This window comes from Corvus brachyrhynchos, unplaced genomic scaffold (assembly GCF_000691975.1).
Source record: "Corvus brachyrhynchos isolate BGI_N302 unplaced genomic scaffold, ASM69197v1 scaffold8, whole genome shotgun sequence".
Classification (NCBI taxonomy): Eukaryota; Metazoa; Chordata; class Aves; order Passeriformes; family Corvidae; genus Corvus; species Corvus brachyrhynchos.
In genome coordinates, this window is record NW_008240031.1 from 2,376,850 (window position 1) to 2,390,729 (window position 13,880).

Below are 13,880 nucleotides of genomic sequence, written 5' to 3' on the forward strand. Positions count from 1 at the left end.
TTTGTCCCTGCTTCACTACAGAACCACGGCCCTGAACTTTCCCCGCTGTCTCATCCATACCATCCTGCAACAGAGCTGCACAAAAACTCTGACTTTGGGCTTGGAAACACTCAGCCAAGCTGGCAGAGAGGGAATGGGAAGGCAAGTGTTATATTCCCATTCACCTCACACCCCAAGAATCGGAGGATTAATGCATCCATTGTAGACTTGAATTTCCCTAGTGGTTAGCTCTAATTTTCTGCAGCTGCACAGACGTTAGTACAGCAATAATACTCCTAATAGCAGTGATGACTGAGACCATCAGACAGAAAAGATCACTTGTTTTTTGGGAAAAAAATAGATACCACAGATATATCACCCTAGATTAATCTGTTATTAAAAATTGCTTTCTGAGCCTCCCTAAATATCCTAATAATTTAAAAACAAAAACCAGTGAGAACTAAGGACCTCATTTTCCCAGAAACTACACAAACACTTTCTCTGAAAATAATGAAGTGCAGGTAGGTCTTCTATAGGCAGGTAGCTCATTGGAATGACTGTCTGACCAAGGCTTATCCATCAACCTGGATGCATAATTTTGCTTCCAAGTCTGCCCCAGGTTGAATTGCCCACCTTCTTTAAGAGGGACACATGCAGGTTCTTTGAGAATTTACACTGTCAACATAGTTTTGCTGCTGATATACCTGCAGGAACACTGGCTCTTGACAGATTCAGCTCCTGGTGGGCTCTGGCTTTCATAAACTCATCCCTGCACACTTGTGCAATATCTCTGTATTTCTGCAGGACCTCTGCCCCTGCTGCCACCTCTAGTATTCTGCCTTTTTCCATTTAAATTTTGTCAGGAACTTGGTCATCCATTCAGGCTTGTGGCGTTTGTGTGACTTCCTGGTCTCCACGACAGATCATTCTTGAGGCTGGAATGTACCAGGAGGTGGTCCTTGAAAATCAACCAGCTACAGATGTAAGCTCCATCTGTTGTCTCCTGTACAAAGACAAAAGCTTTTGCAGTCTAAGGAGACAGGAAGAGAAACAGCCTCATACATTTAGTTCACTTCTGTGTGGATTTGTGAGGGAAGTGCTTGTAATAATACATGTGGGTGTTTGCTGAGCTGCATCTTTCCTCTTGGCTATAAAGCTTTGAATAATCACTTCCAAGCGTTGTGACAGAAGTGCAAAGGCTTATAAAGGTGGAGGAATATGTCTGCCGCCAACTGCAAAATGAGCATATAGAGGTTAATGGAGCAAGTGCAGATTAAGAAGAGACTGGACATGTTTTCATGAAGGTCAGTCCAGCCTACCTTGCTTTTTTTGAGACTGGCCTTCCCTCATGCCCAGCAGCTGATGACCTGAGCTCCCTTCTCACAGCAATGGCACTGTTTCAGAGTTCCCTCCATCCCCTTGTGGAATGGTTTGTTGTGATGGTGTATGTAGACTTTGAGTCCTTCATTACTGGGTGAATCACCCTTGTCCAGAGAAATCCCCTTTCGCCAGGAGGTGTTTTCTCTCTGGCCCTTACAGGTGGGGCATGATGGTGCTACCCCTGAGAGCTGCTGGATGATGGAAGAGCTCAACATCGTCGTGCCCACCAAAGGCGTCATGTACAACTTTGTCTGCAAGTGCTGGCTGGCCAGAGACAAAGGTGACGGGCTCACATCACGAATCCTCAACATCCTGGATGCAGAATGTGTTAACATTGGCATCAAGGTAGGCACCAGGCTCACTTTGTGCCTTTAGCTGCTGCAGGCACCTCTACTGACATAGGTCATGTGTCAGCAGCTCTCAAACCTTGACTTTTGCAAGTGGCTTGAGCTTTCTCTTTGCTTTCCTTTCCTATGTTATTTTATTAACAATATCTTTAGGCATGGTTTAGAATCATGATTGTTTAGAGCACTGGTCAGTGTGGCTGGCTGGATGCAGCCATGGCATAGAAGGAAGGGCAGGGCAGGTAGGACACAGTTCATCAGCCTGTCCTCATCTTGTCACCCACTGAATCACCTGGTACCCATAAAGTGGGAGCACCTTCAAGGTGAAGGAATACTTCCAACTCATCAGATTAGAGCTGTGGAAATATCCTAATATTTTAATCTCTCCATACATACCAGATTTTTTAATGGGAGATAGGGAAACTAATTTGCTGGAATTTGTTGAAACATGAAAACAATTGTAAGCCTGATCTTTGGTGAGAATAACTGATTAAAGTTGAATCAGTGATGAATAAAACTCTATAGTCTTTCCATTCAAATATCTGAATTTTGAAGTAATATCTGCTATGCTGTATTTCAAACAAGTACAAATTGGAAAGCTGAGCTATGCTGATTTTGGATGTAAGATTTGTAGCAGAAGTAACAGGCTGGATGAATGTGAAAATAACACTGTGTTTAAATACCTGTGTGGCAATTTAAAATCTCTATAAATGTGCTTCTATTTACAGTCAGGTTACACTTTCATAGTACATTATTTTTCCTCTATGCTGCTCTTGATTCCCAAGCTAAAGATATTCTCCTGAAATCTTTGTTCCCCAGACATGCAAAAACTTGATAACATTTTTAGCATTTGGGAAGGATTCACCAAATTAATGCAGATTTCAGTGGTGGAATTGACCTAAGAGGGTATAAAAACCTGCATCGCACTTAATACCAAGGTTAAAACCAATCTCATAAAAATGTCCCATCTGTCATTTAACCTCCTGGATGAGATTTCCAAACTCCTGTTGGTGAGCTGATGCCTTGCCTGTAGATTGAAGTGGATGTTAATGAAGACTTATGTTCAGTCTTCCTTTAAAAGCACAATCCTGAATATTTATTTTCATAAGCATGCCCAAAATAGACACTATTTTAGGCAAGAGACATCTAACTACAATTTTTTTTCCTATGATGTTGGGCCAGAAACATGATGGGAAATTTGAAGGAAATCTGGGGAGATGCTTGGGACATGAAACCAGAAGTGAGCATGTGACTTTCTGATCAGTCTCCTAGTTGAGGGAATTTGGGGCTGTTCCCTCATAAAGAGCTGTAGTTAGAAACTGAGTCATACAGGTTTTCTTAGAGTTTAAAGAAAACTGATATGTTTAGCATCATTGGGAAGATTAACACTTTTCTTTTTTTTCTATTTTTTTTCCTGCCTGGCTTTTGTACAGCTGTATGTATCCATTCAACTTAATTTTCTTCTTGGCTTGATATTCCCTCTTTTTGCTTTAAATTGAGTATTTGCCTTCCCATACATCGAGAAATTACTCAGTGTCCACCACACTCATTAAAAGCCTTCAATGCATTGGTAAAAGAGTTCTTCTTCTCCTTCCTACAAAAAATAGGATGCATTGCTAAGATTTAAAATATGTATGGATGAATATGTGATCAGCAGATTACTCAGGTTGAAACAAATGTGAAAAATCATTTTTTTTTTTATGTTATTCCTTTGCACTGTTTATTTATGTGACAGCCAAAATTCAGGCCAGTAAAACTAGCCTAGCAGCGCACTATTTGAAATATATTTTTGGGGGACTGTTCCTTGATATTCTTCCACGTCTTAATTCCAGAAGTCTCGCTACCATGGCTATGATCTTCAAAGCATCTAAGTGGCCTAGAAGTCTTAAAAACCCTGAGAGCTGCTGGGAATTGCACATTTTTAAAATATTTATTCTAAGTCTTATTGTTCCCATGTCAGGAGAAAAGAACAAATTTAGGCTAATTAGGTGAAAATTATAAAAAACATCTTTTCACACACTGGCATGCCTTCAGTGCACACAAGGTCTGGGAGGACTCTGCACCTGATGCAGCAGCGAGCATCCCCTTGGAGAGCAGCATAGCTGAACTTTGTACCACAGAGAGTATTCTGATGTCTAAACTTCCAAACTATTAGTGATATTGGAATGAACATTGCCCAGATGAACACTGAACTTTTGGGGGAAACATTTTGCAGACAAGAAAAAGAAACAATTGTTCTTCTGGGAGAATTTTTTTTTTAATTAGCAAGAGTTTGGTGTAGTACGGAGGTCTGGAGTGCTGGAGGTCGCCAGGGACAGGCACTGATAGCAGAGGGTTGGCGACCCAGCTATTGATGTGATGGTTGTGACACCTTTGAAGAAGCAGCGTAAGAGATCTTCATCACTGGTGTTGCAATAGGACAAGGGATAATGGGTTTAAATGGAGGGAAGGCTGACTTGGATTAGATAAAAGGAAGAAATTTTTTACGCTAAGGGTAATGAGGCCCTGGCACAGTTTTCTCAGAGAAGCTGTGGCTGCCCCTTCCCTGGGAGTGTCCAAAGCCAGATTCAACAGGGCTTGGATCAACCTGGGACAGTGGAAGGTGTCCCTGCCCATGGCAGGGGGTGGGAATGGATAGGCTTTAAAGCCCCTTCCAACCCAAACCATTCTGTGGTTCTGTGATTCAAATGTTGTCACAATTAATGTGTCTCTTTCAAGGCTGAGAAACTCTGTAGAAAAGATCATAGATGGAAAGTCCTGTAGTGAGTTTTGATCTCTAACTTTACCTCTGAAAACAATGGTGTGGAGAGGAACCAAGAAGCTGTGTTGCAACATTTTCTGGCTAGGAAGTAGATTTCCAGGAAAGCCTGTTGCCCTGTTTAGCATGGGTTAAGGACAGCTGTTTAAATGAGGCTTTCTAATTGTTTCCAATCCTCACCAGATCCTCTACGAAGTCACGGTTGTGACTGGAGACATCGAAAGTGGTGGTACCGATGCCAGTATTTTCATGACTGTCTTTGGATCCAATGGGAATACTGAGGAGATGCTGCTGGAAAAAAATGGAGACAGGTACAGTAACTGTCATTTTTGTTGGTCAGAAGTGGAATGATGGCAGATTTTAGTGTCAATTCAAGAAGCACTCAGGGTTTTGATCATGGCTGATCGCTGAAACACAAACCTTTATTCCCACTGACTTTATAGATTCAGACCTGGGCCCCCTGTAAGTGTTTCTGTCAGACATTTAGCAAAGCAAAGGAAAGGAGAGCCAGGGAAACCACCCTTTGACATTTGTACAAGTTTTGTCTAACCTGTTCCTCAGTGGCTGTAGAGATAAGCATCTTGAACAAAAGTATGAAGTCCTGCATTGTCTGCAAGAAGAGCTGTGAACATTGCCCAGGAGAGCACTGGAAAATGGATGGGTGGTGGCACAGAATGCTGGACTGCATGCCCTGATTTTACTGAAAAGGTGGAATCTCATGTTTTCTTCAGCAGAAAGAGCTAACAAACACTGTAACACTAGTCTGATGCCATCACTTCTGTAAGCCAAAAAAACTCACACATGTCACCACTCATCCACTTCCCAATGCTTTTTTGTTCCTTCCTAGCACCTTCCCTAGTACAGAAGGCTTTGGCATGCTCAAGAATGAACCATCTTTTAGCAACACCATGCTTAAATTTATTTAATTGACTAGCTCTGATCTTATTCAGCAAAGCATCTACAGAGCATCAGAAGGGCGGGAGCTTTTGGCCACACAGTTCAAGCTTAGCTTGCTGAGGGGATGCTGGATAACTGAAGATAAGGTGCACCTTGCATAGAGGTGTTTGCTCAGGGGATGTTTTACTTGAAGTTGTCGCAGCCGAGTGGGTGTCTGGACAAGCATAGCTAAGATTGAGAGCTTCATGTGTTTAGTTAGTAACAAGCAAAAGCCTTGTTTGTTGTGAAAAAAATGCAGCAGAGAGGTGCTGCTGACTAAAATATCTGTGAGAAACACAGCTGAGTCATGCAGAAAAACACAGATCCTGGTGCTGCTCCCCATCACAGAGGGACATCTGACAGGTGGGACAATGCTCCTGGCTTACCAGTGAGGGGGCCATCAGTGACACCTCTCTTACAAGACCCTGGGCAAGCAGGGCCTGTCTTCCACCGATTTAATCCTAACACTTAGTTCTAGTAGGTGAGAAAATGGACCACTGCTATTTGTAATCAGAAATGAAGCAGATTTCACATCTGGGTGCATCAACTAAAAATCTCTAAAGGGGATCAAGACATCTCCAGCCTCTCAGGAGCAGGGTTGCAGTCTTGCTGCATCTGGGGCAAGTCATACCCCTAAACTTTGTGGCCTCTAAAAACATACCCCATTTGTCTACATGGCTGGGATGGACAATCTCTGATCTAAGAGTATGAAAAAGCAATTGAGGAGAATTTAAAAGTCTCTATGTTATTAGTTGCTTGGGTTGTCATCTGACAGTAGAAGATCTGTGAAAGGTGTTGAAAAATCGCTGGGTCTGTGTGAAGAAGAAGGAAGTGTAAGGCACAACTCTTTTTATGTTAATATCCGCAGGATGCACATCTCTGCTAGCTGGAGGTGCTCTGTATCACACCTCCAGCTGTACAGGGCTCTTGTCATCTCATTAGCACCCTCTGCACAGGACATTCATGTCCCCAAATTCACATGCTGTCTGTTTCCACACCACTGCCACCAGTGTTCATCCAGCTGCTAACAGCACAGGCTTTCCTGGCTCCTTTCCACATGGAAATCTCTCCAGCCCTTGTGCCAGCAGTGCAGAGATGGGTGAGAGCTACTGCAACCAAATGGTAAAAGACACTTCATCTTTATTGGGGCCATCCAGTGCCAATTCACTCACAGCAGCTTAGTGCATTACGAAGAACCGTCTGTCTAACCTGCCGCAGATTTAAGGCAATTTCTGCTACATTACTGTTATTACCAAGACCCCTGGGCAATGGAAATATTTATAAGGGCAGGCATGGAGAGGAAAGCTTAATGAAATCCTTTAGATAAATGGTTCAGTGTCCTGAAAAGGGAACAGCAGCAGTCAGCTTGTCTGGCTACTTCTTCCCTTCTCAATTTTTTTCAGGTTTATGTTCATCTTCATATAAATTAGGGATAGCAAAGGGTTTTTGGGTCCCCCAGTTTGTCACCTCAGCAATCACTTCCCTCTAGTACTTCTCTCTTGGAAGTAGCAGGTGAGTATCAGCATTACAAACTTCAAACAAGGCATTTGCTGAAGATAAATAATGTTTTATTTTGCTAGCAGACATTTTAGCTTAGAATTAGCTTAGCTCAGCCTGGAAAGCCTCAGAGTGAGAGATTTCTATGAAGCTTTGTAGGTAATAGTGATTGTAATAAAAACTGATCATAGGATCACAGGATAATTCAGACTGGAAGGGTCACACCTTTTTCTTTAATAGATGTGGAAATCAATCCAGTCCAGGGACAAAAGTACATTCTATTTCTCACAGTGAGACAGGCTGCCTCAGTATCCGGTACCACAGAAAGACAAATAAGAAGAAGAAGGCATTTTTCAAAGAGCAAACATAACCCTTAATAACTAGAAATGGACTGGGACCAAAATGCCCAGTCCAAATGCCTCTGGGAGTGCAGAGGAAGCAGTGCCTGGATGAAAACTGAGAGGCTCGAGCCAAACCTTATTGCTAACATCTGCAGCAATGCATGCTCAGATAATGGTGTGAGTATAATCGCATTCATCCTGCAGGGGGTAATCTGAACAGAGGCTGGTAAAGAAAATGGTTTTTTCTCCACATTCTGGCACTGCACAGCTATGGGAGGCAGCGGGCCTTGCCAGGAATGAGATATCATCATTATGGATTGCTTCTATTGTGGCAATGCCCACATCTTGCAGGGCTCTTCCCAAACCACTCAGCACACTCAGGTAATTCCCCCACAAGGAGGAGTTTGCATGAAGGAGAAACATCAACAGCGGAGTGATCACCATGTGCTTGGTAAACCCTCTGGCTTTGGCTGCCATTCTCCTTAGCAAGGGTTAGATTTCCAACTCCAAGACCACAGCAGGTCTCCAGAGTATTTGGGGGGAAAACTTGAAGATACTTGCTCTGAACAGAGTAATATTGAGCCTGAGGCAGCACATTCACTGAGGCAATGCCAAGTGGAAGGGAAGGTGCAGTCCTAGCCAGTGTAATCTTCTGTGGGAAGCACATGTTAGCTGTTTTTTCCCTTCTCCTGCTTCCTGCGGATTGCTATGGATGAGCAGCTCCTGCACATCCTTGTGCCTGTACACGGCGGCCACGCACCGGGGACGGTCTTTCATGCAAGGTTACACAAACCCACCCTGGTTCTTACCACAGGCAGAGATAGTTTGCAAATCCAAATCCCCCAATTTCATCAGGTTGTTTTTTTCTCCATTCTAACACAATTTGCCTGTGCTTACTAAACTTGGGTATTGGACACCGACCTGCAATCCCAGTGCCACATTTAGCTCAGCTGCAGCAACTGCCTCTCTCCACAGCAAGCACAAAGTTTTGTGCTGCACCTCAGAGAAAGGAGATGAGGCAAAATTATTTTGCCTTCTAGCTGGAGCGGACCAAGGACAGGCAAGTGGGCAGCTGCCAGGAGGGAGGCGATGTGCAGAAGCCTGACTGTGAGTCGCTATTGTTCTGGTTACAAACAGAGCAGTAATGTATGCTACAGACTGCCTGGAGCAGCTCCAGGTGGGCTGTGTTTTCCAGGGAAGGAGGAATCCCTGTCAAATCTGCACTGAGGTGTCTTGCCAACAGCACAGTAGCTGGTGATTGCAGCACAGGAAAGCTCAAGTCCAATAAAGAGCACTCATAAACTTTTGATTTGAGGCTGTTGGCAGGGCGAGGGCTCCGGCACGGGACGGAGACGCAGAGAGGCTGTAAAGCAGCAGCAACACGACCTCCTTGGTCTTCCAATCCCTGCAGGTTTGAGCGGGGCCAGGAGGACAGTTTCATTATGGAGATTGCTGACATCGCACCCCTCAGGAAGATGAGGGTCCGGACGGACGGGAAGGGGACGCGCCCGCACTGGTTCCGGGAAAGGGTAACGCACTCAGCATCGCGCGTCTGTCGCAGCATGTGTGTCCTGCAGCCTCTCACCCCCGGCAAAGAGGAGAAAGACATCGAGTGATTAGTTTTTACTAATTTCCTACACTTTTTCTGTTCAGTTTCTCATGGTTTTTCCCTGCAGGAATTAAGTCAAGAAAGAAAAGAGCAGAGAGGAAAAGCTGTGTTGTAAATTTTTTTTTATGGCGAAATCACCATGTTTGAAAGTGTTCAAAAGGCTTGTGGGTGTGGCACATCTGTGGGCTGTGGTTTAGTAATGATCACTGTGGTGCTGGGTTAATGGGTGGACGTGATCATACTGGACATCTTTTCCAGCCCAAATGATTCTATGATTTCACCACAGATTCTGCTGTTAGATCTCACTCTCCTTCCCTGCACGAGCCTTGGTTGGTCACAATATTTTCTGGTCCCTGGGATGTACCCTCAGCCCCTGCAGATCTCTGCCATGTGGGAATCCGAATCCATGGGAGGATGTCTGCCAGATAGAGACCCTGTGGGCTGGGTGGGATATTTCCAAATAATCCATCCATGCAGCTGTATCATCCCATCTCTCCCCTTTCCTTCTCCTCTAGCACACAGGCAGATTTCTTTCTTTTCTTGTCCATACAAGTAAGGTGTCATTTTTATCTTGCATTTTGAATGGAATATGTAAATTGATGGTATTTTTCCCTGATGTCCTACCTTGCACAAAATACAGTGTTTGCGTTTATCTTTGCTGACAAACCACCAGCTCCTTGTAAGGATAACCTCTGTCTGGGCAGTCAAAAGTAGTTTGCCTGTTGTGGGTCCCTATAATTATATTTCTAAGAGAGAAGGGGAACGCTGTGTTGATTCCAGACCATCAGATGTCATTAATGGAGAAACACATCTCTGCCATTTTCCTTTACCATGCTTTTCCTGTAGTTGATATCTTGCTGGATTTCTGTATCTTGACCTTTTTATGAGAACAGTTTAAGACCCAGCAGCTTAACCATGGTCAGGGGAACACTGCATGATTTTTTTAATCGGGTTCTTTATCCTTTTTGACTAGTTTACAGCAGTCTTTTTCCCGTAGATAATGTGTTTCTAAACATTGACCCTACAAAGCCACCAGTTTTCAGTGAAGTGATTAACTTCTCTTCACTTTCAGAAGGGTTTCTGTGCTGCAGTACCATTTTTACTTCAGCATTTCCACTTCTAAATGTTTTCTCAGCAGCTGGGGAAGGAGGGGAACTGAAAGAGGGGGAATTCATGCTGGATGTTGGGAAGAAATTCCTTACTGTGAAGGTGGCAAAATACTGGCACAGGTTCTCCAGGGAGATTGTGGCTGCCCTGTCCCTGGCAGTGTCCAAGGCCAGGTTGGACAGGGCTTGGAGCACCCTGGGATAGTGGAAGGTGTCCCTGCCCATGGCAGGGGGTGGGACTGGATGAGTTTTAAAGTCCCTTCCAACTCTCTGATTCTATGATGATTCTTGTGCAGCTTCTCAAAGGATTAGACCTCCAGCACATGTCTTTAGAATAGATGCCACAGATGCACAGTTTTTCTCTCTGTGCCTGAGGAATAACTCAATCTGTTCTCTGATTTGATTCAGATGTCTTGGTCAAACTCTCTTCGTAATTTCTCACATGCTTTCCCCTGAGTTTTATAAGTCGTATACATATAAAATGAAATCAAATAAAGCTTATTCATCCAGAGACATTCCAGGTCTTCCAGTCATAAATCAGCAGCAGCACAAAGGCAAGGGATGGCTGAATCTTTAGTTGTGCCTTCCCACTTTCCTGTTCCCTACTCTGTCCAGGCATTCCAAAACCTCAGCCTGCTGGACTGTCCTACCAAAAGCAAAGCTTTCCCAGGGAAGTGGACAAAAAGGACTCTCATTTGGACCTACCCAGTGGGCTCATAGCCACCTTCCAGCTCTACAGAAGCACAGGTGGACCATGGACACAAGAATAGGTCTGGACAAGAGGCTTAAAAGAGGGCCTGAAAAAGTCAGGGAGAGCAACTTTTTACATGGGCTGATAGTGATAGGAGACAGTGTGACAGTTTTAAACTAAAAGAGGAGAGATTTAGATTAGATATTAGAAAGAAACTCTTGGCTGTGAGGGTGGTGAGGCCCTGGAACAGGGTGCCCAGAGCAGCTGTGGCTGCCCCTGGATCCCTGGAAGTGTCCAAGGCCAGGCTGGATGGGGCTTGGAGCACCCTGGAGTAGTGGAAGGTGTCCCTGCCCATGGCAGGGGGTGGAACTGGAAGGTCCTTAAGGTTGCTTTCAACCCAGACCATTCTTTTATAATTCTATTATTTTAGAAGCTTATGAAAATTATGCCCATAGTTTCTATTTTTCTTAGATAAACAGATCACAGAGGATTTTCTAACGCCAGTAGAAGAGACGTAGAGAACTGTAGAGAACTGTATTTACATAGAGAACTGTATTTATTGGTCTATTGTATTTATTTTCTTTCCCACCTTCCCTGAAAAGGTAAACACAGCATTTGCATTCCCAGAGAGAGGGTGGCTACAGAAGCATTCTGGAAGAGGGGAGGAAGGATTTGTGTTCTCTGATTTGTATTCCAGCCTTAGAAACTTACGTAGCCTGGTGTGACATGAAAACTGATCGGAGCCCATTTCCATTTCTGTCAAAAGTGCATATTAAGACTGCATAATGAAATACTTGTGGGGGTAGTGCTAAACTCTCAGACAGATGGTTCACAGTTAGTGCTAACTAGCACAGTGAAATGAGAAGCTAGATTAAGCCATCAACCCCGTAATTAACCATTTGTTGCTCCATTTATCTACATGATATTCTCAGTTTTCTTGTTCTATTAAGCTAACAATAAATGATCTTTTTAATTCTCTTGGTCTTTTGGTAAACTGTTGCTAGCATAATTTATACTGCTTTTAGTTCACCAGATACAGAAATGCATAAATACCAATTAAAATGCATGAATTATCAATGATTCTGTACACAGCCAAAAGATTCAATTTACAAGCAGGCAAGTAGTCATGTTTTTTTCTGTCTACATAAAGTACACTAAAATTTCATTCAGAATCTCAGTGAAGTAATGAACTTGGTGCTGAAAATTCAAACTGCACCACAAGTAGCAGTAAGTTTTAAATGCTGATACCTAAACCTCTAGAGGGAACAAAATTTAATTAGTGATGTTTTGCGACAAAATGAACATTATTGATCATTACTATGCCCAAAAAGGCACCATGAATGTTCTCCAAAGCTGAGCAATGCTCTCTGATCAGACCACTGCTGGGAGAGACAGAGAATGTGGATCTTTTCCACTGACCTAATGCTGAATCTCATGTTCTTCCATATCAAGCTACCATGACACTGCTCTGTGTTTCTGAAAAATCAGGGAACAAAATCATAGAATCACAGAATGGTTTGGGTTGGAGGGTGCCTTAAAGTTCATCCCATTCCAATCCCCTGCCACAGGCAGGGACACCTTCCACTATCCCAGGTTGCTCCCAGCCCCATCCAACCTGGCCCTGGACACCTCCAGGGATCGATGGGGCAACCACAGCTGCTCTGGGCACCCTGTGCCAGGGCCTCACCACCCTCAGCAAAAAAAATTTTGACTCTAATTAGGCAATTTATCTAAATGTGTGCTTTAGAAAGCTCTTCCTGGGATAGCTGGTCCCTCAGTCCCTGTGAAGATTTCACCTGCTGCCCAGTGTCTTTGCTGTGAAGTTGAAAATCTAGAAACAAGAAGGGATGAAAGCTGAGTGAAATAGCAGGAATTACGAGACTGTTGAATTCTGCAGAGTTGCTTCCCTCAGAATTTTAATGTTACTTTGTGCTGTCAAAGCCAGACAGATAAGAAGCTGCCTTAATGAAGCACTAATTGCATTGCATTCAAACGTCACAAGTAATCCTGCATGTGGGACTCGGTCTTTATTCAGTCCTTTCTCCTTTGTATAAAGGAGATTAAGAGAATTTGAGAATTATTATTGAGAATTGAGAATTATATAGTTGAAGCTTACTTTTGTTCTTCCGAAAAGAGAGAAGTCTTTGTTTTACAGTCAGAAGTTCCTGGGTTTAAGTGGAGAATAATGACATGCAACAGAAGTGTAAAATCCTGTGTTTGAACCTTTAAAGGTGAATTCCAGGAGCTGTGTATTTTGGTGTCAGTGGAGTGGGGGACCCTGTGGACCATGTTTTACATGACATCTGGAAGAAGGCTGGATAGGGGTAAATCAAATAATTGGACTCAAACTTTTCCATTTCAGGAGACACAGTGCAATTAATTTCAAATTGTTGGTATAAAGTTCCTGTCAACTACTGTATTTGCTTAGCTGCAAAGAAAATTATCAATATGTGATTCATATACACTCCTGCCACTTTCTTTTCATGCCTTAGTGTTCTACAGCCCAGTTAATCTCCTTGCATAATTAGCAGGGCAAGTTTGAGCTGAAAAGCACACTGGATGCCCACGGCAAGTTCTAGGTATCCTAAAAAAATAGCTTAGGTGCAATGTAAAATAGTGGTCTCATTGCCAAGCAGTAGCTAGTTAACTGGGAGGAACAGGCAGAAATTAAATATAGTCTCAGCTCAGCTCACTGAGATGACTTTCTTGACCCTATGATTGAAACCAAAATCCGACATCATCCTCTGTGTGTGCAACACCCACAAACATCTCCTTGCAGGATGGGATTTATTTTCTGCTATTTTAGTCACTGAAAAAGGCTACATTCAGCTTTCACCCCTTCCAACAAACTATTCAGGCCCCTTCTGTAGTCATGAGACAGATGGACCTGAGAGAGGGGGCAATGCCTTGAACAGCTCCTTACCTGCCCCCATTTTGGGTGGGATGTGAGGCTTCCCTGGGGACACCCAGGTCCCCCCACTGACCACATGATGTGTTTGTGCTGGATGACCAGCATTTAGGGCGTCCACACAGGGTAAGTGAGGCAATGTACCCACATTGTGACCCAGCAGTCAGCCTGCCACTGCTGCTGCTGCTTCTGTGTCCCTGGCTGTGATCACAGAATCATAGTTTGGGTTGGAAATTACCTTTAAAGGTCATCTCGTTCCAACCTCCTGCCATGGGCAGGGACACCTTCCACTATGCCACGTTGCTCCAAGCCCCATCCAACCTCGCCTTCA

General features: G+C 43.7%; 1 protein-coding gene across 1 annotated transcript in view; it reads left to right on the plus strand.

Annotated features, from left to right (window-relative positions):
• The window catches only part of LOXHD1 (lipoxygenase homology domains 1), a 131,811-nt gene that overhangs the window by 90,745 nt on the left and 27,186 nt on the right, over positions 1-13,880 (plus strand). Inside the window, 3 exon segments of the mRNA XM_008640947.2 lie at positions 1,519-1,704; positions 4,645-4,772; positions 8,647-8,764. Of these exon segments, the coding sequence (XP_008639169.1) occupies positions 1,519-1,704; positions 4,645-4,772; positions 8,647-8,764 (432 nt within the window).